Genomic DNA, 25,562 nt, shown 5'->3' with positions numbered 1-25,562 from the left:
TGAGCGACAAACTTCCCAGTCGTGGTTGTTCAATTTCAATTTTGGCATTCTGGCGCCATCCGGTGGACATTTTAATTTCCTGTTTAGAACTGGCAGGAGCTTTCTTAAACTGTCCCGTTTCAATGGATGTCAGTTACATGCTGGTTTTCGCCATTCAGGGGCCGGTCCAATCACTATCCAAATTTGACCCAAAGTTGACAGCCCAACATTATTATAACGTTATAAAGAGTTAATTCTTGTCACAAAATTCAAATAGTAAATAGTTCTGCAGTGATAGCACTGCTGACACATTTTTGACATGCTTCGGCTGCAAATAGTTTCTTTTGCTCTGGAACTTTGATGTGGTTGGTTGTGTTGAAGTCAGTAAAAGCTCATTTTAACCCTGGAGAACCCACGGGGTCAAATTTGGCCCAGATAAATTCTGCTACTCAAATGCTACCCTTAAATCCCAAAGGGTCATATTTGGCCCTAATCCTAAATTAGGATTAAAGCATTGAATATTTGACAAAACATATATTTTGGTGTTCAGTGAACATATACCAGTCATTTAATGTATAATTCATCATTTTCCAAAGAAGAAAAAGGTTCTTGGGTTCTCCAGGGTTAATCATATTTTTTACAGGGATGACTCAGTGTTTTACACAGTAAAATACACCAACACAAATAAAGATCTTAACATTTTATAGTATATAGTTTAGTAACAAACCTTTTTTTAATTTTCAAGATAGCGGTATGTCTGGCTAATCAAATGTCTGAACTCCTTTTTAAAAATCTCTGACACATGACCTACTGAAACAGGCCATCTAAAATGACTTGGCAAGCCAGATGATCTAGCCCTGGGGCCTTGAGTTATAGTAACAATATAAAATTATTGTAATCGTACACGGATAAAATATTAATTCCAAAAACGAAATGACACGAGTATTCGTCACCCAGCAAGAAAGCCGACGACGCGGATATGACGTCAGTGTCGTCGACAATGCGGACATGACGCAACTTCCAGTCTCGATGGGTATCACGTGACGTGACAGGTAGCATTTCAGCAGTTATGGCGGCGCTGGATTGACGAGTAGGAAAAAAAATCGCAGCTAGGAAAAGCCTTCGTTAGCTTCCCTTGTCACCTGCTTTCCCGCAGGGGCATGGCCAACATGACGGCCTGATACAACATCGGTACCAAGACACCCAGCAATGCAGCAGCACCATCAACAACAACAGCAGCAGCAGCATAAGGCAGAGAATAGTAAAACCAAGAGTATGTTTCTGTCTCGGGCGCTGGAGAAGATCCTCTCGGATCGAGAGGTGAAGAGGAGTCAACACAGCCAGCTGCGCAAAGCCTGTCAGGTGGCGCTGGGTGAGCGAGCGGGCCAACCGCTTCTATTCTGACTTGTTCATTTTTGCTTTTGAATTGGTGATCAATTTCTCCCCCTCTTACCACCTTAGCTAGCATTGGTAGGTGAGTGGCCCTGTCTGTTGTGCTAACGCGTCAAAGTGTCATTGATGTGTCGTCGCCAGTTTTTCGTGACTTCGTCAAAGGAACGGCCTTTTGACTCTACTTTCCGCTGTCACCGTGGGCATTTGCACCCCTGCGTCGCTGTGGTTAGTCGGCTAGGCTAGGCTTGGCTTGCTAAAGAGACCAATCACTGTGTTGTACGTAGCACTGTCACCCAACTGGACAGCCGTCACAAACTAACACGAGGATGACATTAATAAACCTTTCTGCTTCCCCAAATCACCATACGGTTTGATTGTGTTTTTTTTTTAAAATAAAAGTACCACTATGTTGTAAAATGTGTTGATATAAAACAAAATAAAAATAAAAAGACAATGTAAAGAAGTAAAAGAGTTTCTCTACACTGTAATTAAATCCACACCCATTCCTGTAATCATGTGTGCATTTGAGGGCTACAAGGATTAATTAAATCACTAAAATAGGGATGCTACATTCGATTCTTTTCAGGTTACGATGGTCAACATTTTTTTCAAGTTTTTTAAAAATTAGAGATGTAAGTAAACCTCTAGATTTTATTGCACCGATTCAGAATCTACCCTTGTTGTTCTCTACCGCATCTGCCTTTCATAATAATAATAATCATAATAATCATAACAATAATGTAATATGTATTGTTCGTCATAATTATGAATTAAATGGTAAGTTCAGCAACAGGTGATTTTTTTCTCAAACATCATTGCTATAAATTACAACACATGGTAAAATCCGTATTCCGCAAGCTTTTATTGGTCAATATTAAAAACAAAAAACGAAATTATCACAAAAATGAAGACAATGAAAACAAGTGCTCATTTCGACCAATGCGGGGGAAGAGTCAGCTTTGAACAACTTTAACAGTCTGTGGCATTTAATATTTGAACTACTCAAGTATTGTTGTTTACTTTGTGTCGTCACGAGCCATTGCTGACGGATGTCGAAAGAGTTTTATGAGCAATTGAGGCATCCCCACATGCAGGTTGTTTTAGGTCAATGTAGACACACCCATATCAAATATACCCTGCCTTCCATAAGTGTTGGCACCCTTGTTAAGATGCTCTTTAACTTCGACGAAATTCAGTTTTTTTTTTGACAATATATATTATTCAGCAGGGAAAAATCCCTTATTATTAAATCATTATTTTACATCATGTGTGCCACAATTACTAGCGCCGCTGACGTTGATGCTTTGTATAACCCATTGTTGTCAGCAAAACACCACCTATTGGTGGGAGAATACAGAAAAAAGGATCTTCGACCATTCTTCTTGGCACAATCTGAATCATGCAGTGACCTGCATCCTCTCCTCTGCACTCTTTCCTTAGGACCACTCCACATTTTTTTTTTCATGGAGGTGAGGTCTGGGCACTAAGATGGCCATGGGCGGAGCTTGATTATGTGTCTTGTGAACCATGACTATAATTTCTACGATGAGACTATGTCTCCGGGAAAAAAAAAAGACGTTTTTTTTTTTTAACAAATCTTAATCGGGGTGCCAATAATTATGGAGGGTGCTGCAGTTGCATAGTACTTACTATTGTGGGTTTTTTTTTTCAAATGATGGCCATCACCTGAACAAATAAACGCCACATAGGCGGCTCTCAATCAGCCCCAGGATGACCCATCGCAGCATGTGTTGCTGTATACATTCTCACCTTATCTATTTGAGCATGGTCGACATGGCAACTAAAGCCTTTGGACTAATTCAATTCCACGTCAACGACAAACTTCCCATGTTGAAAACATGATCAAGCCTGTACGTTTACGGAATCTGCCATTAGTATTATAATCAAAACCATTACATTGTGTTGCTCGTTAGAAATGAACCAATCCTGTCTGATTTTTTTTTTCATTTCTCTTTATAGATGAAATCAAGGCAGAGCTTGAGAAACAAAAGTAAGTGTACTCAAGCAACTGGGTGTCATTTACACTTGAATGTACATACAGTATTTGTAACGAGATGCGTTAAAACAAAAAAAACAAGATCCCAATTTAATAGCATTAATAGCATTTTAAACACTCACATAATCTTTAAACATCGCTGTACAGTAACCACTGTGCAATTAAGCATGCATATACACCATGTATCGTACTTGGGCACACACTTTGACAATTCCGATGTTGATGATGATGATAAAAAAAAAAAAAATACTGTAGTGGTGCAGTCTGGTGTAAAACAACCAACATTTGACTGCACAGCAACACACACGAGTTACATTGATGTTGCTCCCTGTGCTGATGGCCAAACTCTGCTTCACTGTATTATTTCTGGGTGTTTTGACGCCCACTTACTTGTCACACCTCCACCCCCAACTCCTCTTCACAGGGATGGCACAGTGGTCCCACCCAGAGCCAACTACATCGAAGCTGACCAATATGTGCTGCCATTTGAGTTGGCTTGTCAGTCCAAGTCCCCCCGTATAGTTAGCACCTCTTTGGACTGTCTGCAGGTTAACACACACACACACACACACACACACACGCGCACACACGCGGATGTCACCAGGATGTACAGTTCACAAAGAATTAGAGATGTTTAAGTCACTGTCCTCCTTTCAAGGTTACAGTGATCCCTCGCTACTTCGCGGTTCGTTTATCGTGGGTTCAGTGCATCGCGGATTTTTGCAAACATATTAAATTTTATTTATTTTTACATATACATGGAGTACAGTACTGTATATGTTGCTCTATGTGACTCGCTGTTGTTTTGCAGCTTCTCGCGGACCGTTTGCGGACTTTAACAAAAAAAAAACCATTTACCTGTTTATGTTAATTGGACGCTACTTCGCGGATTTTCGTTTAGCGCGGGTGGTTTTGGTCCCCATTAACCGCGATAAATGAGGGATTACTGTATAGTGCATTTTATGTTTATCCTGAAATTTAATCCGAAATCTGAATATACTGTACTTGTTGTGAGTAGTGTAAGTCATGACTCTTTTGAGGGCCTCAGGGGACATCTTGACCCATCTGTTTTACTTTGGCATTATAGGTTTTGTTGAAAAAGAAAAACACACTTGCTGAAACGAAGTTTAGGTTGAATATATTTGTTTAAATTTGTACACTATTTGGTAAATTTGAATTTCAAAGACAACTCTCTGTGTCGGTTGAGGTAGCTCACACTACATCGAGTTGGAAACTGCGCATGTGAACATACTGATTTGATCTGATATTTAAGAATATGCTTTTTGGGGTCTTCATGGCAGAAACTAATAGCGTATGGCCACATCACGGGCAATGCGCCGGACAGCAGAACTCCGGGCAAGCGCTTGATTGACCGCTTGGTGGAGACCATCTGCAACTGCTTCCAGGGCCCCCAGACTGACGAGGGAGTCCAGCTACAGATCATTAAGGTATGTTGAGCCCCATTTTCACCAGGCAGTGCACTTTACTGAAGTCTGCTGTGATGCATCATTTTTGTCAGCAGTTTCCAAAACCAAAAGTTGCAAAGTCCACTTCACAACAGTCTCATTTAAAGGGACTGTGTGTAAAAATGTGTTGAGTTTTCAATGTTCAGTATTTCACATTTTTTTAACCCTTTCAAGGATAGCGGTTACTACAGTGGACAGGTTATGATGTTATCAGGTCACAGGTTATCATTATTGGTGCATGAAAGTGTTAATGTAATTGTAAGTAAAATAATCACTAATTCTATTACATAGGGCACCCTTGCCCCCACAGCAGACGTCCATGTTTCACCGCCATCTTTCTGGTGTGGATAAACTAAGAACACAAACTTGATGGCACTAAATTCTACACACTGTACCTTTAAAAGGATGTGGGGAAAAAAATTCTTGCTGCGTTGTACTCACATTGAAGGGGCCTGTTCAAACAGACTGCGGTTTGACAGATTTAAATTTAGGGGAATTCCTGTCAAATCGAGCCTGATCACCTCATTTCAGCAGTTGGGAATTGGGGTAAAAAGATTGGGGTTTTTTTTAAATAAAATGTTATATGAAGCTTATGTGAAGTGTGCATCAGGTAACAGTGTGATATTGTCTGGACTGTGGAAGTATTTTAACTCATTCACTCCCAAAGACGTTTTTAAACGTCTTTTCAGACTTGGTCCAGAATTGGCTGGTACTGAATGAGTTAATGTGGAAAACGGAGACAGTGCAACGGCATCAGCTTGTGAGCGTCACGTGAGCAATTCAGACAACTGCTGAGCTCTGTTTGTTACCTGAGCCCTGAGCAACTGTGATGTCATTTTCAGTAGACAGCAAATACCAAAATGGCAGCCTTCCTGAGATAAACAAAAACAGGTGCATTTTGCTGCTTTTCTCAAACTCCTCATTCATATTCCGCAAACGTGGTGATAATCAGAATAAAGTGTCTCGATTAGTGGGGCCACATAAAAATATTTTGACTTGACTTCCCCTTTAACACATAGCCAAGATATTGGATCAGGATCAGGCAGATCCTCAAAATCAGGTGACTCCGTGCCCCAAAATATGTATCGTTTTCCCTCGCGTTTTCTCTTCATGTGACCATAATAGACCTCTGCATTTAGCTTTCAACTCCACTGTTTAGAAATTGGAGTTGAATGAAGAAACACCCTCAACCTCTATTTGGAGAAATACGATACTGGTACGCTCGCCCCATCTCTGCAGCGTGCTGAAGCTGTGTTTGAGGATATTGTGTACACGTATCAGGTTAGACGGGACCAAAGTACTGCATCTCCTGTTCTGACAAACACATTGCATGTGAATAAATAGTTATTGTCAACATCTTGCTTGTCACCCCAGTTTGATTTTGAAGCTAAATCCAAGACACCGCTAAAAATGGAATCGCCATGAATTGGCCAACAAATGTACATTTATGGAGAGGGAAGGGAATGTGAGTGTGTTCATGGGTTTCAATTTGGGATTCACTGATATCGACGTGTCCCAATATTCACTCCTGAGAACGGTATCCTCACAATTTTCAAGACTTCTTTTGGACAGTCCAGTTTCTCTTCTAAATGATTCAAATTCTGGAATTTGATTCGCAACGAGTTGTGGGAGACTGATGCTACCATATTTGGCAGGGACCTAAGAGAAAGTGGCTTACATTTACCAGAGCTGCTTGCATGAACATGTGGATGCTTAATATTTTTTAACTACTTGCTCTGTTCTGCATCATGTTTTAGATGGACAAGTTAATTTGTCTGTATTTTATTCCCTTTCTAATTCTACTTACTGTTTTTATTGGACTCCATCCAGGCCCTTTTGACGGCCGTGACCTCCCCACACATTGAGATCCACGAGGGCACAATCCTCCTGACTGTCAGGACCTGTTACAACATCTACCTGGCCAGCCGCAACCTCATCAACCAGACCACCGCCAAGGCCACACTCACTCAGATGCTCAATGTCATCTTCACACGCATGGAGAACCAAGCTGTCAGTCCACTTTACAACTTGCATGGCCTTGACAAATAAAATGAATTCATAGCCCAGTCCCAGTGACAATAAACTGCTTTACAAAGCTGCCAAGCTGAAAATTGGCAAGATGTCTGGTTTCTTCCGTGTTTAATCTTGGCTCACATTTTGTGTCTTACATCTCTAGGCTTTGGAGGCCCAGGAACAAGAGAAAGAGCGGCTTCGTCTGTCCCAAAATAACCCCTCTCCAGTCCCTTGTACTGGCTCACCTCGGCCCGACCGGACGCCCACCCCGGAGCCACGCAGCTCCCCGTCACCGGAAGCCAGTACTCCAGATCTGAATGCCATCAGCTCAACACCACCACCTCCGCCTGACTTGGACCTGGATACACCAACCATGAATGGAGAGTCGGAGAGAAGTAATGTTTTACACAATGTAGCGGTATGACAATTACATTTTTTTTAATTATTCTTATTATTTTCCCTTGCAGATTCAGTTTTTGAAGATGAAGGCAATGAAGCACCTCCAGGCGAAGTAGTACAGGCAGATGGAGAGGCTCCAGTAGCACAGACTGAAGGAGAACAGCCACCTCACACCGGTCAGAACTTTTTTTGTTGTTGTTTTTTTTTTGTTCTAACGTGAATGTCTCTTGAGTCACATATTTAAATGTACGTAGAGTATAGTTTCCGCTAATAAGCTGTCTAATATGTATGTCTTCTAATTAGAGCTGCCAAGATGAGTTTACTAATCATGACTACGTCAACAATCAAAATCGTCAACAATTAATTTAATAGGTGACGAGTCGTTTATTTATGTACCGTATTTATTTACTGCACATTTTGTCACTGACAGCCTCACACAATGTCATTCCTACTGATCACTTGTTTTAAAAAAAATCTGGTTTACCCAATTGAACTTTTTTAAGCCAGCAAAATCGCAACAGTAGTTCTGAAGTCACTTCATGTCATAGACCGAAATCTATGCGGTTGTCTAAAATCTCATGTTTTCAATACACTATATTTATAGTTTTATATTATATAAATATGCAAAAAAAAAATGTAACTCTTCCTCCTAATCTTTCAGGATATCTATTTATTTATTTATTTGACACTGATGACTACTTGTACGTTAAAAAGGCTTAGTGCCCAAGAAGAGTGAAATATGCTGTCAAATATTTTTGTGTTAATAGATAGTTTTATAGTATTAGTGCAACTCTGAAAAATGCATAGTTTAGGGTTGCATTTCAAAATGGACAAAACATTTACAGCTAAAACAAATAAATTAAGGCCACAGTAACACCGATAATGCTCTTGGCCTCTCCGCCTATTAGATGTACCTGGTGCTCAGCACGTCTCTGAGCAGACACAAGTAGCTCTCCCTAAAGCCGTCGCGGAGGCACCACAGATGAACGGCATCATCCAAGACCGCTCGTCTGTTTCTTCAGCGGACATGTTGGTGAGCCACATGACAGTGCAGTTGCGGAAGAATTGTTTGGTTCCCTTTGTTTTGCTACACGAGCGCTTCTGTTGTACGCTATTGGAAACTTCATCCACTATAATATTAAATGAATAGCTCTCTCACAGTGTCGATGAAAACAGATTGATGTTTTGGATTATCGCTTGGACTGGATCTCTTTAGATTGTGCCCTAATTAACATGCACATGCTTTCTTCATCTGCTCAGGATGCTGAGGCCCTGCAAGGACCCCACAGCGCCTCCCGTTTCTCTCATATTCTACAGAAGGACGCCTTCCTGGTGTTTCGCTCACTGTGTAAACTTTCAATGAAGCCCCTTGCAGAAGGACCTCCGGACCCAAAGTGCGTAAGAAGAAAGCTAACTTTGGAGCAGTTTCTTTACCTGCACAGTCTTGACATCGCTCAAATTGCTCTTGACACTTTTCCGCTGGCAGAGGCAGGTGCTAAGAAGCACATTACAACACTGCACCCTTTTGTTGCTGCTCTTATTCTGCTCCCCCATAAATTAATCTCCTTGGCTAAGATGTAAATACAAGGCTCATTCTCCATTGTTGATTAACCCGCCATGTTCCGACTGACGCCTTCAAATGCGGAATGGTTTTTGCGTATTCACACGAGACTATTTCGTGGAAACGTGTCTGATCCAAACCAAAGGTGATCTGCAACATTAACCAGATTGGAAGTTGCGCAAAATCATTATGCAATTATGGGATACTGAGTTTAGACTTTTAAAAATGTTCGATTTGAAAGTTCCAGCATTACAAATTTGCCAAAAACCAACAGCAAAAAAGACTACTGTGTGGGTGTACGTGGTGTGTTTACTGTGGTTGCATATAGTGGGCTGACACCAAGAGCTTTAGTTCTCTTTAAAGTGCCTTGCCATCTCTGGTAACTGTAACTTTAAACTCGAGCAACTTGCTGTTAGGGCAAAGTAAACTGAGTCCAGAATCTCGTAGACATCATGATGGTTTATTGTGAAATCCCACTTAGGTTACACTGGAATGCTCCTAACACCAACCTCTTCGTTTGTTGGGATTGGGTTTTCCTTGAATCACATTCAAATATTGCGTTTTAAGATGCCATCATGGTTTCAGAACCCCTGTCCTCAACATTTGGAGGATGCTCGGTGGTCTACAGTGTAGTTGCCTACGTTTCCAGTATTCACGTGTTTTCCACTTCTTATTTTGTACAGGTCGCACGAGTTGCGGTCCAAGATCGTGTCGCTGCAGCTGCTGCTCTCTGTGCTGCAGGGCGCAGGGCCGGTTTTCCGCACCCACGAGATGTTCGTCAACGCCATCAAGCAGTATCTTTGCGTGGCGCTCTCCAAAAACGGCGTCTCCTCCGTGCCTGAGGTGTTTGAGCTCTCGCTGGCCATCTTCCTCACGTTGCTCTCCCATTTCAAGGTCCACCTGAAGATGCAGATTGAGGTATGTGGCACAGTGTGTGTGTGTGTGGTGGGGAAGGGGGGAGCGTCTTGCTAACTGGTGTTTTTTGGTCAGATTTTTAAAACCCTTTCGAACAAACTGTGCTTTAGGTGTTTTTTCGGGAAATTTTTCTCACCATCTTGGAGACGTCGACGAGCTCCTTTGAGCACAAGTGGATGGTCATTCAGACACTAACACGCATTTGCGCAGGTATTTGTCTTAAGCAGGGGTGGGCAAAATATGGCACGTGGGCCGCTCCGTTCTGTAATCTAGCATTTTTAGCCTGAACATTATCAATTGATATATTTTAAACCATCAAGTAACTCTTCCTTTAGCATCATCAAGGCAGTAACGCATACAAATAGACCATCCAACAATCCTCACAATTACACATTCTCTGCAGTATTCGTTAGCTGGCTACTTTATAACATCATCAGCATCTGTGCCACACTATTGCCACTGTCACCTTGTTGCCAAAAATGTATCTCCCCATTTGGTAATACGTGTTTTTCTTCTCTAGATGCCCAGTGCGTGGTTGACATTTACGTGAACTACGACTGTGACCTCAATGCCTCCAATATCTTTGAGCGCCTCGTCAACGACCTCTCCAAAATAGCTATGGGCAGGAGTGGCCAGGAGCTGGGCATGACCCCTCTGCAGGTACATGTGGTTGCAGGCCAAACAGTTGAAATAATGAAAACATTTCATTTTGTTTCATTTGTTGTAAAGTATCATGAATATTTAGATAAGATAACATATTGGTGAATTGGAACTACTGTATTTCTCTGGGGACATTTTAATTCTTCAAGCGCAGAGCGAAGCAGGCAATGTTTGAAAAAGGCAAGGGCTTTATTTGTGCAAATCAGTTTTTACCATAATATGAAATCGGACTTAGTTTTTGTCTCCATTCAAGTCATGACGACAATACAATATCCATCCGTGCATTTTCTATGCCGCCTGTCCTCATTTGGCTTGCGGATGAGCTCGAGGCTGTCACTTGACTTTGAGAGGCGGAGAACTTATACACTGGACAAACAATGAGCACATCGACAAGCCATCTCCGATTTCCCCAGTGTGGGACAAATAAAGGATATCTTAATTACAATTTGCTGTTGACCAGTGTTATTTTGGGTATGGTGTTTTATTAGAGTGGAGTCTGCTGTGTGCAAAAATGTGCATGAAGTTTATGAAATATGAAATATTAGGAGTAACCGAGTAGAGTACGGTTTTGTTCTTAACAGTGTATTGCTTCTGTGGTTTTAACAGGAGCTCAGCCTGCGTAAAAAGGGCCTGGAGTGTCTGGTGTCCATCCTCAAATGTATGGTTGAGTGGAGTAAGGACATGTATGTCAACCCAAACCTTCAGGCCAACCTCGGTAAGTGGATTGGGGTCTCTCTCCTCATTCAATCTACAACCCACACCAGATTTTGCAAACATCCGCCCTGTGTGTGTGTTTTTTTTTGTTTTGTTTTGAAGGCCAGGATCCTCCATCTGAGAGTGAGATGTCAGAGTTGAAGCTTCCAGATCACCTGGCAGGACGTCGAGACAGCGTCAGCTCCTTGGACTCCACGGTCTCGGCCGGTGTATCGCTGTCTCAGCCGGACCACCCGGAACAGTACGAAGTCATCAAACAGCAGAAGGACATCATCGAGCACGGCATTGAACTGTGAGCCATTTGAGAGCTACAGTTGATGTTCAGAAAATGTGAGAGTAGATTGATCATCTTTGTTTTCCCCCAGCTTTAACAAAAAGCCAAAACGCGGTATCCAGTATCTGCAAGAACAACAGATGTTGGGTTCCACAGCGGAGAACATTGCACAATTCCTTCACCAAGAGGACAGATTGGACACAGTAAGAAACTTGTGAACTGTACATATAAATTGCATTTAACTACAATCACATTGCTAACTACAGTCTGTCTGCATGTACAGACCCAGGTGGGCGAGTTCCTGGGTGAGAACATAAAGTTGAATAAAGAGGTGATGTACAGTTACGTTGACCAGCTGGACTTCTGTGGGCGGGACTTTGTCTCGGCCCTCAGAGCCTTTTTGGAAGGATTCAGACTGCCAGGGGAAGCCCAGAAGATTGACAGGCTGATGGAGAAGTTTGCTGCCAGATACCTTGAGTGTAACCAGGGGTGAGTCCACTACAATACTGATGAGAATAATGTTATGAGTATGTCACTAATCCCGTCATTATGTACCTTACTCGTGTTGTGCCTTTTTTTTTTGCCAGACAAACTTTATTTGCCAGTGCAGACACAGCTTATGTGCTGGCCTACTCCATCATCATGCTCACCACAGACCTGCATAGTCCTCAGGTAATAATGACAGTCTTTAGATTCATGACAGTATGTACCTCTTGTGTTGCCCACACAGTGCACTGAATGCTTCAGTTAGGTCAAACAGTCAAGTGTAAAGTAACATAGAAGCATGATCCATGTATTTAAGTGGCTTTTTTACTATGGTGCACTGTTCATTAAGAGGGAGAGATTCCGGTATCAGGGCAATGAAAACGTTTAAAACTAGAATGTCTCTCAATAGAGGGCAGACCCTCAACAAGGCCACATAATCCAAATTTCCATCATCACTGCATTTTACACCGTCGTAGATACCCATCTCCAGCTCATGGCTGATTGTTGTCAATTATGTTCCAGGGACTGTACACTGTACACAATGGAAACCACAATCTTGTTGGTCTTAAAAAAATCATCATTGAATTGATAAAACTAAAGACTATGCTCATGCAACAGCTTCATGTAAACCTAAATTCTTTGCGGAGAATGCTAATATCGCAATCAAAATATAGGAATAATTCCACAAGTACCCTGGTCTTATACACAAGTGCCTTAAAGCATCTTGTGCGTTTTCTGTTCGTCCCCTTGCACTCTTTTTCAAACCATTCGGGGTCACTGTTGTTCATTCTTGTAATTAGGTAAAGAACAAGATGACAAAGGAGCAATACATCAAGATGAACCGCGGAATAAACGACAGTAAGGATCTGCCCGAAGAGTATTTATCCTCCATCTATGATGAGATTGCCGGCAAGAAGATAGCCATGAAGGAGAGCAAAGAGTTCTCAATCACACCCAAGTCCACCAAGCAGAGTGAGTATTATTTCTGGATCACTGGTGTCACATCTTTGCTCGTGACCCACCCTTGGCAAAATCACTTTTCTCTCACTTGAGGTGTAGCCAGCGAGAAACAGCGTCGCCTGTTGTACAACATGGAGATGGAGCAGATGGCCAAGACTGCTAAAGCACTGATGGAGGCAGTCAGCCATGCTCAGGCCCCCTTTTTTAGCGCTACACACCTGGAACACGTCCGGCCCATGTTCAAGGTCTGTGAAACCGGTATACCGTCGTCTTGCGTCCTCACTAACATGGATATAGAGCTCCAGATATGACGTGACAGTTCCCCGTGTGCATTTGTCAACGCAATGATACCGGCAGCAGTGGCAGGCGAAGAATTTACAATGGAGAGCAGTGATAAAATTAACGTTTGTCAGTCAACGCGCCATCCGAGTAAATTTCACATCTTACTTTGATGAAAAGGACGTTAGACGCCGTATTTTCACAATCATACGGCGCACCATATTAAAAAGCATAGTGTCCGTTGCGAGTGCTATTTCTGTATTTAACACATACACAAGACGCCGTTATTATTGGCCGCGGGCATGATAAAATGTATGCTAGCTTAAAAAAATATGGTAGCGTGCATTGATGCTAATGTGTTTTTAAAAAGGCAGCGGGAGCAAAACTGAGTTCGGTTGTACTTTATTGAAGTATTTAACCAAAGACTCACGTTATTCTTATTTTTATTTTATCAATCCATCCATCCATCCATTTTCCGAACCGCTTGATCCTCATTAGGGTCGCGGGGGGTGCTGGAGCCTATCCCAGCTGTCTTCGGGCAGTAGGCGGGGGACACCCTGAATCGGTTGCCAGCCAATCGCAGGGCACACAGAGACGAACAACCATCCACGCTCACATTCACACCTAGGGACAATTTAGAGCGGTCAATCCTCATCCTCAAATCCATCAAAGAACGAATCTTCTGTAGCCGAAAAGAACATCCTTCACGGTGGCATTTCGCGACAAAACCTTAAAACCTTCTCTGCTAAACTGTGTCGATACTCTTAAAAGCATTGTTGAAACAGCAATATGGTTCCCACACATCATGAAAAACTGGAAAATGATTGGCCAATTTTCCTGTTGCGGAAAACAAAGGAAATGACCCCAAAAAAGTATTTAAATGTACAAAATGCATGGTAAAACTCCAGAGAAGAACGCTGCAATTTATCTGCAATTTATGATGGAGCGGTGCAACGTGGTGTTGATGACGTGATAAATTGTCTGTCATAGTGTTGCAACCGAAAATATTTTTACAAAAGGAATGCAGGGAAAGATCATGGTGGCTTTTTTGCGCAGTCCTGTACGGATTTGCAAATAGCTTGTGCGCAGTTCTGATGCCAATTGAAAAGTGATCCATTATTTCCAACTTCCAGCTGGCATGGACCCCTTTGCTGGCAGCATTCAGTGTGGGCCTTCAGGACTGCGATGATCCAGAAGTGGCTTCACTGTGTCTGGAAGGCATTCGATGTGCCATCAGAATCGCCTGCATCTTCAGCATGCAGGTAAAAATTGATCATGTAGTCCTTGATTTGAATTGGCAAGTGCCTTTTGTGTTTTTAATTGAGCCGTTTTCCACTTTGGTGGTAACCGATGTCCTTGCCTGTGTGCAGCTGGAGCGAGATGCCTACGTCCAGGCCCTGGCCAGGTTCACCCTGCTGACAGCCAGTTCCAGCATCACTGAGATGAAGCAGAAAAACATTGACACCATCAAGACCCTGATCACTGTAGCACACACGGATGGAAACTACCTGGGCAACTCCTGGCACGAGGTCAGTCAGTCTGCGTACTTTGTGGCGACTACTCTTCATTTAATATCACAAATGTAATGCAAACATCCCTTTAATAGATCCTGAGGTGTATTAGTCAACTGGAACTAGCGCAGTTGATTGGCACTGGGGTGAAGACGCGCTACATATCCGGGGTGGTTCGAGACAAAGAGGCCAGCATCAAGGGTTTACCCTCTGGCACGGAAGAATTCATGCCCCTTGGACTCGGTAGGTAACACTGATTTACGACTACGTCGTCTTGTCTACATCTTATCAGTTGGCAAATACAATATTGTTGGAAACCGTTTGTAGTAAGGTATGGGCAATGTCAAATCATTGATACAGAGCGCTGGTTGAGCGATAAACCCGTTTAAGCGATTCATTTGAGTTATTGTGTTTACTGAAGTACCTTGATTTATGAGTGCCCTAACTTTTTTCGCTTATGAGCCACTTTCATTTTTTTTAAACGCTCTGTTTTGAGAGCCAAAATTTTACAGATGTTTCATGACTTGCCGAGGTTTCAAGAATATTGCCCTGTTGCCCAGCTGCGATATTTGCTGTCGTTTAATCCCTGCTATTGACAAATGAACAAAGCCGAGCTGGACAAATGGAAAACGTCATAAAGTTTTCATGGTGGTATGTTCAATGCGTTGCAGGGAACTTGGTGGGAAATCAGGACAAGCGTCAGATGGCTCACCTCCAGGAGTCGGTGGGAGAGACCAGCTCTCAGAGTGTTGTCGTCGCTGTGGACAGGTGCAGCAGAACACTGAATTGATCACAAGTGTAGAGCTGCTAGTTCATTCCCTTTACACTTGCACTCTTCTGTGGTCTTTGCAGGATCTTCACAGGTTCGACCAGGCTGGATGGAAATGCGATTGGTGAGTGAGACCCCGCCCCCGTTTCCTTTGTTCAAACACTCGCGCATAAGTTGCTCATCAGTTCTTTTGCTAATTCATCCCTTCCTGCAGTGGATTTTGTGAGGTGGCTGTGCGCCGTGTCCATGGATGAGCTGGCCTTAACACATCAGCCTCGGATGTTCAGCTTACAGAAGATCGTGGAGATCTCTTACTACAACATGAACCGCATCAGGCTGCAGTGGTCTCGAATCTGGCAGGTCATAGGGGACCATTTCAATAAGGTCAGCAGGTGCAGAGGAGGTAGAGCTTTATGTAGTTCCTTCCTTTCTTCTTTGCTTTGCTTACTTCCTCTCTTCCTTCCTTCCTCCCTTATGTAGCACTTTTCAGATATGCAACTTAAAGTGCTTTACAGGAGTTAAAAAGGGCCTTCATATGCCCATTGTACATTACATACATTTGCAGTAGGCCTTCATGCCTGTCCTCACCTCAAAAAAGGGTCTTCATCCGTAAGCCATGGGCCTGTGATAGTCCCTTCAAAGTTGACATGGACCTTGATAGGCCTGACATAGGTCATCTGAAGACTTAGTAAAAAGGCAAATGACAATTTGATTCTGCAGTTCTACAGTGCACAGTTAAAGATGTCAAATTAGGTTTTTTTTTTTCCACCTCTGCTCCAGTCTTTTGTCCCTCCCTCTAATAAAATGCCATTGGACAAAAAAAAAAAAAGTATACACACAGTTTAAAAATCCAATCCTGCACTGATGTGAGGTAAATTCATACTACAGGACCTGCCAATTAATTGTGTGCTTCTTTGATGATAACAAATTAGACTTGCATTTACTTTGTGACGCAATAAAAGCTGATCCATTTTGTGTTTGGGAATGGTTGCCGTTTAGCGAGCAAGCTGTAAGCATTGCAGATCGAGACTTGGCGCAGTTTTCTTCCTCCTTAGTAGTTTAATAATGACACTCTTTTAAGCCTCAATGCCTGGATACAAATTTCAAACTACTCATTGTCTTGTTTGTTTGTTTATTGAACATAAAACATACATACAGTAACAATTCGACAGAAAATAAGGTAGATAAAAAAAGTAAAAAGAAAGAAATCAATCTTCATTCAACACAGTTATTATGTTCAAGGGAGTAGGAAGAAGTAAAAAACTTATCTAGTCCTACCCCGTTATGTGATTGTATCTAATAAATCATTTTTATATCAATCAGAAAAGAAAAAAGTAAGAAGAAAGAAGTCTCCATTAAGGCTCATACTTTACCCTTAACCGTGATATTTTTACAACTTTTGGTTTGTATCGGGATTATATACTTCCACACCCTGACACTCTTGTGTCAATTTTCTCTTAAATTCATAATGGATATTTATATACCTTTCTCTATTTATCAACTTAGTTCTGATTTATCATTATATTTAATGTTTTGAATTTATCATTTTAACTCTGATTGATGTAGGTTGTTTTTACTATTTTTTTGAATTTGTTTTTGAACTCAGCAAGCGATTTACTCATTTTCAGGTCCGTTTCGAGATTATTCCACAGATTAACACCTTTGATAGATACACTTCTTTGCTTGATGTTTGTTCTTGTTTTGAGTTTTTTGAATAAGTTGGTACCTCTTAAATCATAGCTGCTTTCTCGAATTTCGAAAAACTTCTGAATGTTTTGGCAGAGCAGGTTATTGTGTGCTTTGTACATTAATTGGGCGATTTTAAAGTCAACCAGGTCATAAAATTTCATCGTATTTGATAAATCTTGAAAAGAAGCATCACCCCTCTTGCATCATCCCTTCGTAGGTTGGCTGTAATCCCAATGAGGATGTCGCCATATTTGCAGTGGACTCACTGAGGCAGCTCTCTATGAAGTTCTTGGAAAAAGGAGAGTTGGCAAATTTCCGTTTCCAAAAAGATTTCCTCAGGCCTTTTGAGCACATCATGAAGAAAAACCGGTAAGGAGCATTGTAATATGATTGCGAATGTATTTTTGTCGAGCTAACCACCTTTTGTGGATTTATTGGAAATTCGTTCGGGCGTTGTCCATGTCAACACGACAGGTCTCCGACGATCAGAGACATGGTGATCAGGTGTGTGGCACAGATGGTCAACTCTCAGGCTGCCAACATCCGTTCGGGCTGGAAGAACATATTCTCGGTATTTCACCAGGCAGCCTCCGACCATGATGAGTCCATAGTGGAACTCGCCTTCCAAACCAGTGGCCATATCGTCAGTGAGTTTCTTCCGTTTAGCACAACTGCTGAAACCACTCATTCCGAACCACTGTGTCGCGGCATTTTGGTGTGCCATAAAAGATAATCAGGCGTGCTGCAGAAAATTGTGCAATTCCACTCAATTGGTTCCAAAATGATTAGTACTAGAAATATTGTAACTTTGTGTCTTTAAATAAAGTTGAGTTGACACTGTAGTTGTATGCTAAAGACACAGACATCATTCAGGAGAAGACTGAAGGCAGCAAGAAAACTGAGCACTGTAGCAAGGTGGAAACTGTGGAGTGTTTTCTCAACCACAGCAGTTAGAAATTCTACCAACCATTTTGACGCTGCTCTTACATCAAAAGTGATTACAGATGAATAGCTAGTGGATGTCCGAAACTGACAGAATAGAAATGACCGGCTCGCTCACTTTTTGTTTATTCATTTATCTATTTTTTTTTTACGCTTTTCTTCCACCCTGATTCACTCTTCCTTGAATCAGTGAATACATTCAGGGAGCACTTTGCTGCCGCAATTGATTCCTTCCAAGACGCGGTGAAGTGCCTGTCCGAGTTTGTGTGCAACGCAGCTTTCCCCGACACCAGCATGGAGGCCATCCGACTCATCCGCCATTGTGCCAAATATGTCTCAGAGAGGCCACAGGTAGTTTGCTCGACTCAACTTTTTTGTATAATAAACGTAGTGACGTCCTTGTGTCTTATGCAGGCTTTGAGGGAATACACCAGTGATGACATGAACGTAGCCCCCGGGGATCGGGTTTGGGTTCGCGGCTGGTTTCCCATCCTGTTTGAGCTGTCTTGTATCATCAATCGCTGCAAGTTAGATGTGCGGACCAGGTATGAGCTAATGGGTCCTGCTCGAGTTTCGGTTCATATTCGGTATGTTTTACCAGGGTCAAGAAGTAAATTCTCAATACTGGCCTAAAGTTCACAGTGAACCTTTGCCCTCTGTGACGTTTAGGACCAAGCTGTGATGCGAATCGCAAAAACATGACAATATTTAAGAGCTCCGCATATGCCAAAAACGGTGTCATTTCTTTACTTTTACAGCCATGCACTTTTATTGCCATTATTTTTAATGCATATTTTGGGACGGCGACGTGTTCTTGCCCATCACGCAGTATTTGCCCAAAATGCTGTAAAATACCGGTTTTGTCCAGGAAATAAGAAACTCTTCCTCTCCTAAGGCATGATTGACTTTTATTGTGCAGAACGTCTGTTTGAAAATTAAAATGCTAATTATATTCTGCCACTATTCGAAATTAATATGTTAAGCATTGTATATTGCTGTATAATTCATTCGTTCTACCATCACTAGTTAGCATTTATTAGCATTACCTGGATTGGAAATGGTTACAATGTTGCCATGACATTTTGTTAAAAAAAAAAAAAAAGTGTGAAGCATTAATTGTTTGCTCCTGACAGAGGTCTTACAGTCATGTTTGAGATCATGAAGAGTTACGGCGACACCTTTGAGAAACACTGGTGGCACGACCTCTTCCGAATCGTCTTCCGCATTTTCGACAACATGAAGCTCCCGGAGCAGCAGACAGAGGTGGAGTGTTTCTGTTTTCGATTTTTTTTTAATTTGGCGTAGGGCTTTACTGAGATCTGTTGCTTTCTTGTGTATGTTCAGAAAACCGAGTGGATGACGACAACATGCAACCATGCGCTCTACGCCATCTGTGACGTGTTCACACATTTTTATGAGCCTCTCAGTGAGATCTTGCTGGTGGACATCTTCACGCAACTCCAGTGGTGTGTGCGGCAAGGTGGGTGTTCAACTCTCGACAGGTGGAATCCCCACTAATGGTAGGTAGAAAAAGTATCTACCAATTAGAGGGTGACCAGTGTTGTGTTTGCGCCAAATATACTTTCTCAAACCACTTTATGTGACCATTATAGCATAATGATACATCTACTAGTGGCCGAAGTTTTTTTTTCTTTCTTTTTTTCACCGCATTGCATATCTCCTATTTTCCTTCAGACAATGAGCAGCTGGCTCGTTCCGGAACCAACTGCCTGGAGAACCTGGTGATTCTCAACGGGGAGAAGTTCAGCCCCGAAGTATGGAACATCACCTGCTCGTGCATGCTGGAGATCTTTCAGAATACCAGCCCTCAAGTGTACGCCAACCAGCCACTAAATTCCATTGGCACCAAAATCGAAATCTCTTTGCTAAGTTGCATCATGTTGTTCTTCCTTTATTAGCTTGTTGACATGGCGACCTGCTGGACAGGAGGATGACGCTGCTGACGGCAAGCACTTAGTAAGGACGTGAACAACGTATCGTAGAATTTAATTGTGACATTTTTAAGGCGTGTGACATTTTCAGCAGAGTTGATCGAACTTTTACAGACAAGACATTTTTCCAAGAAACCCCTTCATGGTGCGAACAGAGCTGCTAAATGCCATAGGAATTAAAAAAGTTGTCAATTTTTAATTTGGAAAGTCATTTTTTTAAATACACAAAAGTAATAGACTTAATATGTACGTACTGTAGTTTGCTAGGCACCTTTTTCAAAATGATGGGACCATTTCTTGCAAATGCTTTTACAGGCCCCATGACATGACTTATGGTCTCAGGGGTCCGTGAGCCCAGTTTGAAAACCGCTCAATTAACGTGTATTTCCAGGAGGTGGACTTTGACGCCCAGTCCCAGAGCAGCTATGATCGAGCTCTTTCGGAGAGAGGCCACAGCCAAATGTCCAGCGATGACACCTGGAAGGGCAAGTCCAACACGCGTGAGTATATTGCACCTTCAGACTCTTGCCTCGTTTCTTTTCTTGGTACAGTAGAACCTCCAAAGTAGGACCCCTTGGACAATTAGTGCGTAGAAAAAGCAACATTTCCAGGTATAATATACCTCAAATCAAAGACGAAGCAGCTATGACCTGTACACGCATACACATACACAACTGGACAACCACACGCGCATACACATCCTTGTTATCACCGTCTTCATCGCTCCGATTCTTTTTTCCCCCCGTGACGTGGTTCGATAATGCGGAGCGCAACGGTGACCGTGCAGCTGGTCATTTCGGACGCTTCGCGGTTACCGCCCCCCCCCCCCCTTATACATGTTATGTCTTGTGACTTGTTGTAACTGTCTAATGCTTATTCATGTGCTAGGGTCTTTTTTTATCCTGGACTTAAATTATCCTCGGAAGAGGATAGTTTTTTTTCCCTCTCCCTACCTAGCGTTTTTCCTTTCTGAATTCTGATTGTAATTTCCCCATTGCGGGACAAATAAAGGATATCTTAATCTTAAATGTCACACTTTGTCATGTTATTAGATCTTGAATGTTAAATGGTACTTACAACATTGTCGATCAAGGTTTTATGATGGTGACAGTTTGAGCTAAAGTAGCTGAAGTAATTATTTCCTGGGCGGAAACGGATTGTTTACAAATTTGGAAATTCCGCTGTACTTTTGAACTGTGCATGTGTTTTTGTTCATGTTTGTGTCAAATCCGTCCATTTACCTTCTGTAGTTGTCGTTTTTTAATATTCTATCCCCGTGAAAAGTGTTTTTTCTTCCTCACGGGTCTGTGATGCCTTTCTACCCTCGCAGGAATTTCAGACCACAAGTTATTCGCAGGTCTGCTCATCAAATGCGTGGTGCAGTTGGAGCTAATCCAAACCATCGACAACATTGTCTTCTACCCTTCGACCAGCAAGAAAGAAGACGCAGAAAACATGGCCGCTGCCCAGGTAGGCAGCGGCGCACGAATAACAAAAAGAAACGACGCAAGTCAAGAGTGAACAGCTTATTGCTTGTGCTGATAAATGACAACGACACGCATTTGTCGGCTAACAATGCGGCAGCAGTGGCTTTGCTAGACTGTCAGTTACGCTGTAACCGAGGTTGCCGTTTCGACAGCGAGACGCTCTGGAAGAGGCGTCGGCCGACGTTGGTGGTCCGGCTTCTGATCACGGGATGTACAGACACATGACCTCCGCTCACCTCTTCAAGCTGCTGGACTGTCTGCTGGAGTCGCACACCTTCGCCAAAGACTTCAACTCCAACAATGAGCAAAGGACGGCCCTCTGGAGGGCAGGTATGTCAAAGATCTCCGTTATATATTTGTTGATTTGATTTCTTTTCTCCTTTTTTGTTGCTTGCCAAAATTTGAGGACCGAGGTCCTGGACATACTTTGGGAACACAGCTGTACTGGGGGAAGTTGAGAATAATCTTGTCTTCATATGCACGTATGGAAATGTCAAATGTGTTTGTTGACAGGCTTCAAAGGGAAGTCCAAGCCCAACTTGTTGAAGCAGGAAACCAGCAGCCTCGCCTGCAGCCTGAGGATTTTGTTCAGAATGTACTCGGATTCCCAGCTGCAAGACTCGTGGCCTGACATCCAGACGCGTCTGCTCCTGTGAGTACAGCATGCTGGACCGCTTAGTAGTTCACAAAGTAGCCATTATGTTTCATCTTGAAACAACACCGTTAACAGTAATAATCCTTTAAACATTAACCAAAGCGATGCACTAGATGGCGAGAGATCTCAAGAAAGAAAAACTAAATCAGTCTTTTCTATTAAAACATGACAACTACCGTTCTCTTGTCATTAATGTCTGCTGTAGAATTGCAGTTTATTAGACAATATACTGCATAATCAATTTACTACCTGCAACTTCTTTCTGAAAAGTGTGACTTCCCATATGACAATTAAAAGAAAAAGGTTTTGGCTCTTAACATAGTAGTTTGTTCCTCGTGACTCTAGTTATATACATCAACCTTGTTAGAATATTATGGTATGTGAGTGTCCTCAAATGACGTGTTGTACAGCTTGTCGCTGCTGGTCGAGTGTTCAAGCGATGATGCATAAGAACCAACTGTTTGATTTGCATAAACTGCAGCTTTGCTTTTACCTCATGTTGACCGAGATCTGGTGGTGTATTTTTCTTTTTTTTTTTTTTGGACCACCTGGCTCATCGTATTTGTATGAACAACAAGCTGCACTGGTGTTATTTGTCACCCAGCTGCTGAGTCATGGAAAACATTTTCACCGATGATGCTGCAGCCGTCACCCACCGCCTAAGTCACTGCAATGGCTGTAATTGTCCTGTACTGTGACACCCCACTCATGATAAAAAATATAATAATAATGACAGATGTTTATTGGAATATTTGATATGAATGTTGTTGCTGTTGCATTATCAGGGTGTGCAGTGAAGCTCTGGCCTACTTCATCAGCCTTACATCGGAAAGTCACAGAGAGGCTTGGAACAGTCTGCTGATGCTACTGCTCACCAGGACACTCAAGCTGCCTGATGACAAGGCATGCACACACACACACACACACACACACTCTCGCTCTCTCTTCCCACATACACACACTGTCACATAGGTCGAAAATGAAATGTTCCAATGTGCATGTTTTCTCTATCCCAGTTCAAGCCGCACGCCTCCTGCTACTTTTCGCACCTATGCGAGATGATGCAGTTTGACCTGATTCCCGAGCTGCGGGCCGTCCTGAGGCGCTTCTTCCTGCGCATCGGCGCCGTCTTCCACATCGCCGCCCCAGGGCCGCCGCAGAGAGATGGCCCCTGAAAAACACTCACAACACACACACACACACACACAGAAGAAGCTCACTGTGACCAGCAGTCTGCTGACTCATCATTCATCTCATACTGGTCATGACGCCATTACACCAGGGGGTGTAATCGGCCGTACAAAAAACTTGACTAAACCTACTTGGTTCAAGGAACTTGAAGGACCTTCCACAAGCTCTCTCTTTTGGCCGCCTGTGCCTGTTGGGAAAAGACCATTTGTGAGTCAGCCGCCCCGCTCTCCCACTCTCTGCTATCACACTGCTGTGGTCGGCATCGGCTTGTTTACAACAGTGTTGCGTCCCAAGTGTGCTAATGCATTCCTTTTGTGTGGTGACGCGCTAATGGACATAACCATTTCTTCCTATCTTGCCCTCCGCAATTGCATCGACTAGACCTAACCAGGCGGTCGCTCCTCTTCTTTTTGCACATCTGTCGCTGTCATCTTTTGTCCCAAAATGCAGTGTTTGAAGAAAATGATGTTTGTAATTATTTAAAGTGCATTTAAATATTTTTTTTGAGAATCATTCCTTGCCCTGTCACGATGGATGTCTAATTTTCTTCCCTAAAAACTAGGGAACCTATAAATATATATAAATATATACAGTAAATGCAAAAATGCAGACTGTAACGTTTGCAGTGTAAGATTCAATGTATGATATACTCTGGAGAGGAAAATGCATCGACGGTTCTATTATGTTGTGATGTTATCTTTGAGCGTTTGAAGTTACCAATAAACTGAAATTCTGATCAGTTTAATATGAAAACCAATCACTTTATTACAGCGGTTCACCTCAGGTTTGCAAATATCTTGTCATCACTGACAGGCACAAAACATGTATGTCCAAATATGGTCAGGTTAATATTTTTCCACAAACCAATGTTGTTGGTCTGTACCTACATCACTTTTAACTACTTTAAAATGTTGACTCTTTTGAACACTCAACCAAGACGTGATGTAAAACTCTGCCTCTTCCATCATTTTGCAGGAGCTGTTTAACATTGACTCGTCTCAATGTTGAAAGACTGCATGTTTTTAGACGAGTGAAAATAGGTAAGATATATTTGACTTTTGTTTTTTTTTTTTTTTTTTAAATGGGAAGCCACAAAGTTAAGTGCAAAGCAAAGTAATTTCTGTTCATTAAACTGCATAGTCACCTCATAGTTTCATTTATTGCATCACTCCTGGCTCAAAGACTGATGAGAAAGAGTTGGCAAAGATGATGGAACCAAAGTCGTTTGCATTTGTGAAGTATTAAAGGCATTTTGTGGGGGTGGCCGGCGTGAGATTTGATGTGGATGGTTGCCAATGGGGCGGCCCGGTGAGCTAGTGGTTAGCGCATTGACTTCACAGTGCATCGATTCCAGCTCCGGCCTTCCTGTGTGGAGTTTGCATGTTCTCCTCGTGCCTGCGTGGGTTCCATCCGGTTACTCCGGTTTCCTCCCATATTCCAAAAACATGCATGACAGGCTGATTGAACACTCTAAATTGTTCCTAAGTGTGACTGTGAGTGTGAATGGTTGTCTATGTGTGCCCTGCGATTGGCTGGTAACCGGTTCAGGGTGTCCCTCGCCAGCTGCCCAATGACAGCTGGGATAGACTTCAGCACGCCCTTCGACCCCTGTGAGGATAAAGTGATTCGGAAAATGGATGGATGGATGGGTTGGCAATGGCCATGTGTCCAACCATTTGAATCATTGATAGCATAATACAGGAAAAATTGCTGTTTGTTTTACCTTTATGTACTCAAGCCATTTACACTTGTTGTACACAAGTAACACTGGTCTCATTACTTATTAGACAGAAATCTATACTATAACCTTTTATCCTGAAATTATTATGAAATTATTGCTGATAAGGTCATTCAATGGACCTGTCATTCAAAACAAAAGTAAATATTTTTTACAAGCAATGCTAAGGTGAGCGATGCAATCATTATAACTACCGGTACACTACTTAAATGCACCCCTCCCCCCCCCCCCAATGTATACATGAGATATATTTTTAAATTAATCTGATGATTAATCTGTTATCGGAATATTTATCCGCTAAAATCTGTATGGACCTCGGAAAAATACATTTCAGGCTGCTTGATTAGAGCCCTCAACTTTTAAATACACTTCCACCTGTTCGTTTAAGTCCAGTGCAAAAATCTGCAACAATTGCTTGATCTTTCATTTAACAAATAAGTTTCCCGGTGCATTTAGAAACGATGTTAGGAGACACGACAATACCCAACGCTTGAACAACAGTACAAAGGATGT

At 42.3% G+C, this 25,562-nt stretch overlaps 1 protein-coding gene across 2 annotated transcripts; it reads left to right on the top strand.

Moving 5' to 3' along the window:
• Nucleotides 1-1,015: 1,015 nt before the first annotated feature.
• Nucleotides 1,016-24,064, top strand: arfgef2 (ADP-ribosylation factor guanine nucleotide-exchange factor 2 (brefeldin A-inhibited)). Of its 2 annotated transcripts, none has more exons than XM_086105588.1 (39): nucleotides 1,016-1,351; nucleotides 3,352-3,382; nucleotides 3,813-3,936; nucleotides 4,690-4,836; nucleotides 6,685-6,864; nucleotides 7,031-7,262; nucleotides 7,335-7,442; nucleotides 8,175-8,299; nucleotides 8,527-8,660; nucleotides 9,511-9,745; nucleotides 9,853-9,952; nucleotides 10,263-10,402; nucleotides 11,009-11,117; nucleotides 11,219-11,408; nucleotides 11,482-11,593; nucleotides 11,674-11,879; nucleotides 11,978-12,062; nucleotides 12,677-12,848; nucleotides 12,936-13,081; nucleotides 14,249-14,377; nucleotides 14,486-14,644; nucleotides 14,722-14,869; nucleotides 15,298-15,394; nucleotides 15,479-15,519; nucleotides 15,610-15,779; nucleotides 17,302-17,453; nucleotides 17,559-17,731; nucleotides 18,217-18,377; nucleotides 18,441-18,571; nucleotides 19,160-19,289; nucleotides 19,371-19,506; nucleotides 19,722-19,860; nucleotides 19,946-20,003; nucleotides 20,370-20,478; nucleotides 21,309-21,448; nucleotides 21,618-21,795; nucleotides 21,979-22,117; nucleotides 22,906-23,023; nucleotides 23,137-24,064. In XM_086105588.1, exons 1-39 carry the CDS (start codon nucleotides 1,189-1,191, stop codon nucleotides 23,293-23,295), a joined length of 5,406 nt encoding a protein of 1,801 aa, XP_085961714.1. In that variant the 5' UTR covers nucleotides 1,016-1,188; the 3' UTR covers nucleotides 23,296-24,064. The 2 variants fall into 2 exon arrangements, with proteins under 2 accessions (XP_085961714.1, XP_085961706.1); XM_086105580.1 differs by having other exon boundaries at nucleotides 12,930-13,081.
• Nucleotides 24,065-25,562: the final 1,498 nt, after the last annotated feature.

The sequence above is a fragment of the Hippocampus guttulatus genome, chromosome 1, assembly GCF_054856545.1.
Source record: "Hippocampus guttulatus isolate MCC_2025c chromosome 1, RoL_Hgut_1.0, whole genome shotgun sequence".
Classification (NCBI taxonomy): Eukaryota; Metazoa; Chordata; class Actinopteri; order Syngnathiformes; family Syngnathidae; genus Hippocampus; species Hippocampus guttulatus.
Note: the sequence above shows the minus strand (reverse complement) of the source record. Positions and strands in the feature narration are given on the sequence as shown.

What these genes read in the sequence shown, in the direction of transcription:
- arfgef2 (XM_086105580.1), top strand. Translation starts at nt 1,189, where the DNA reads ATGCAGCAGCACCATCAACAACAACAGCAGCAGCAGCATAAGGCAGAG. An exon ending in TCCAGCTACAGATCATTAAG is followed by an intron (nt 4,837 to 6,684) that starts GTATGTTGAGCC and finishes GACTCCATCCAG; the next exon opens with GCCCTTTTGACGGCCGTGAC. An exon ending in ACCTGAAGATGCAGATTGAG is followed by an intron (nt 9,746 to 9,852) that starts GTATGTGGCACA and finishes ACTGTGCTTTAG; the next exon opens with GTGTTTTTTCGGGAAATTTT.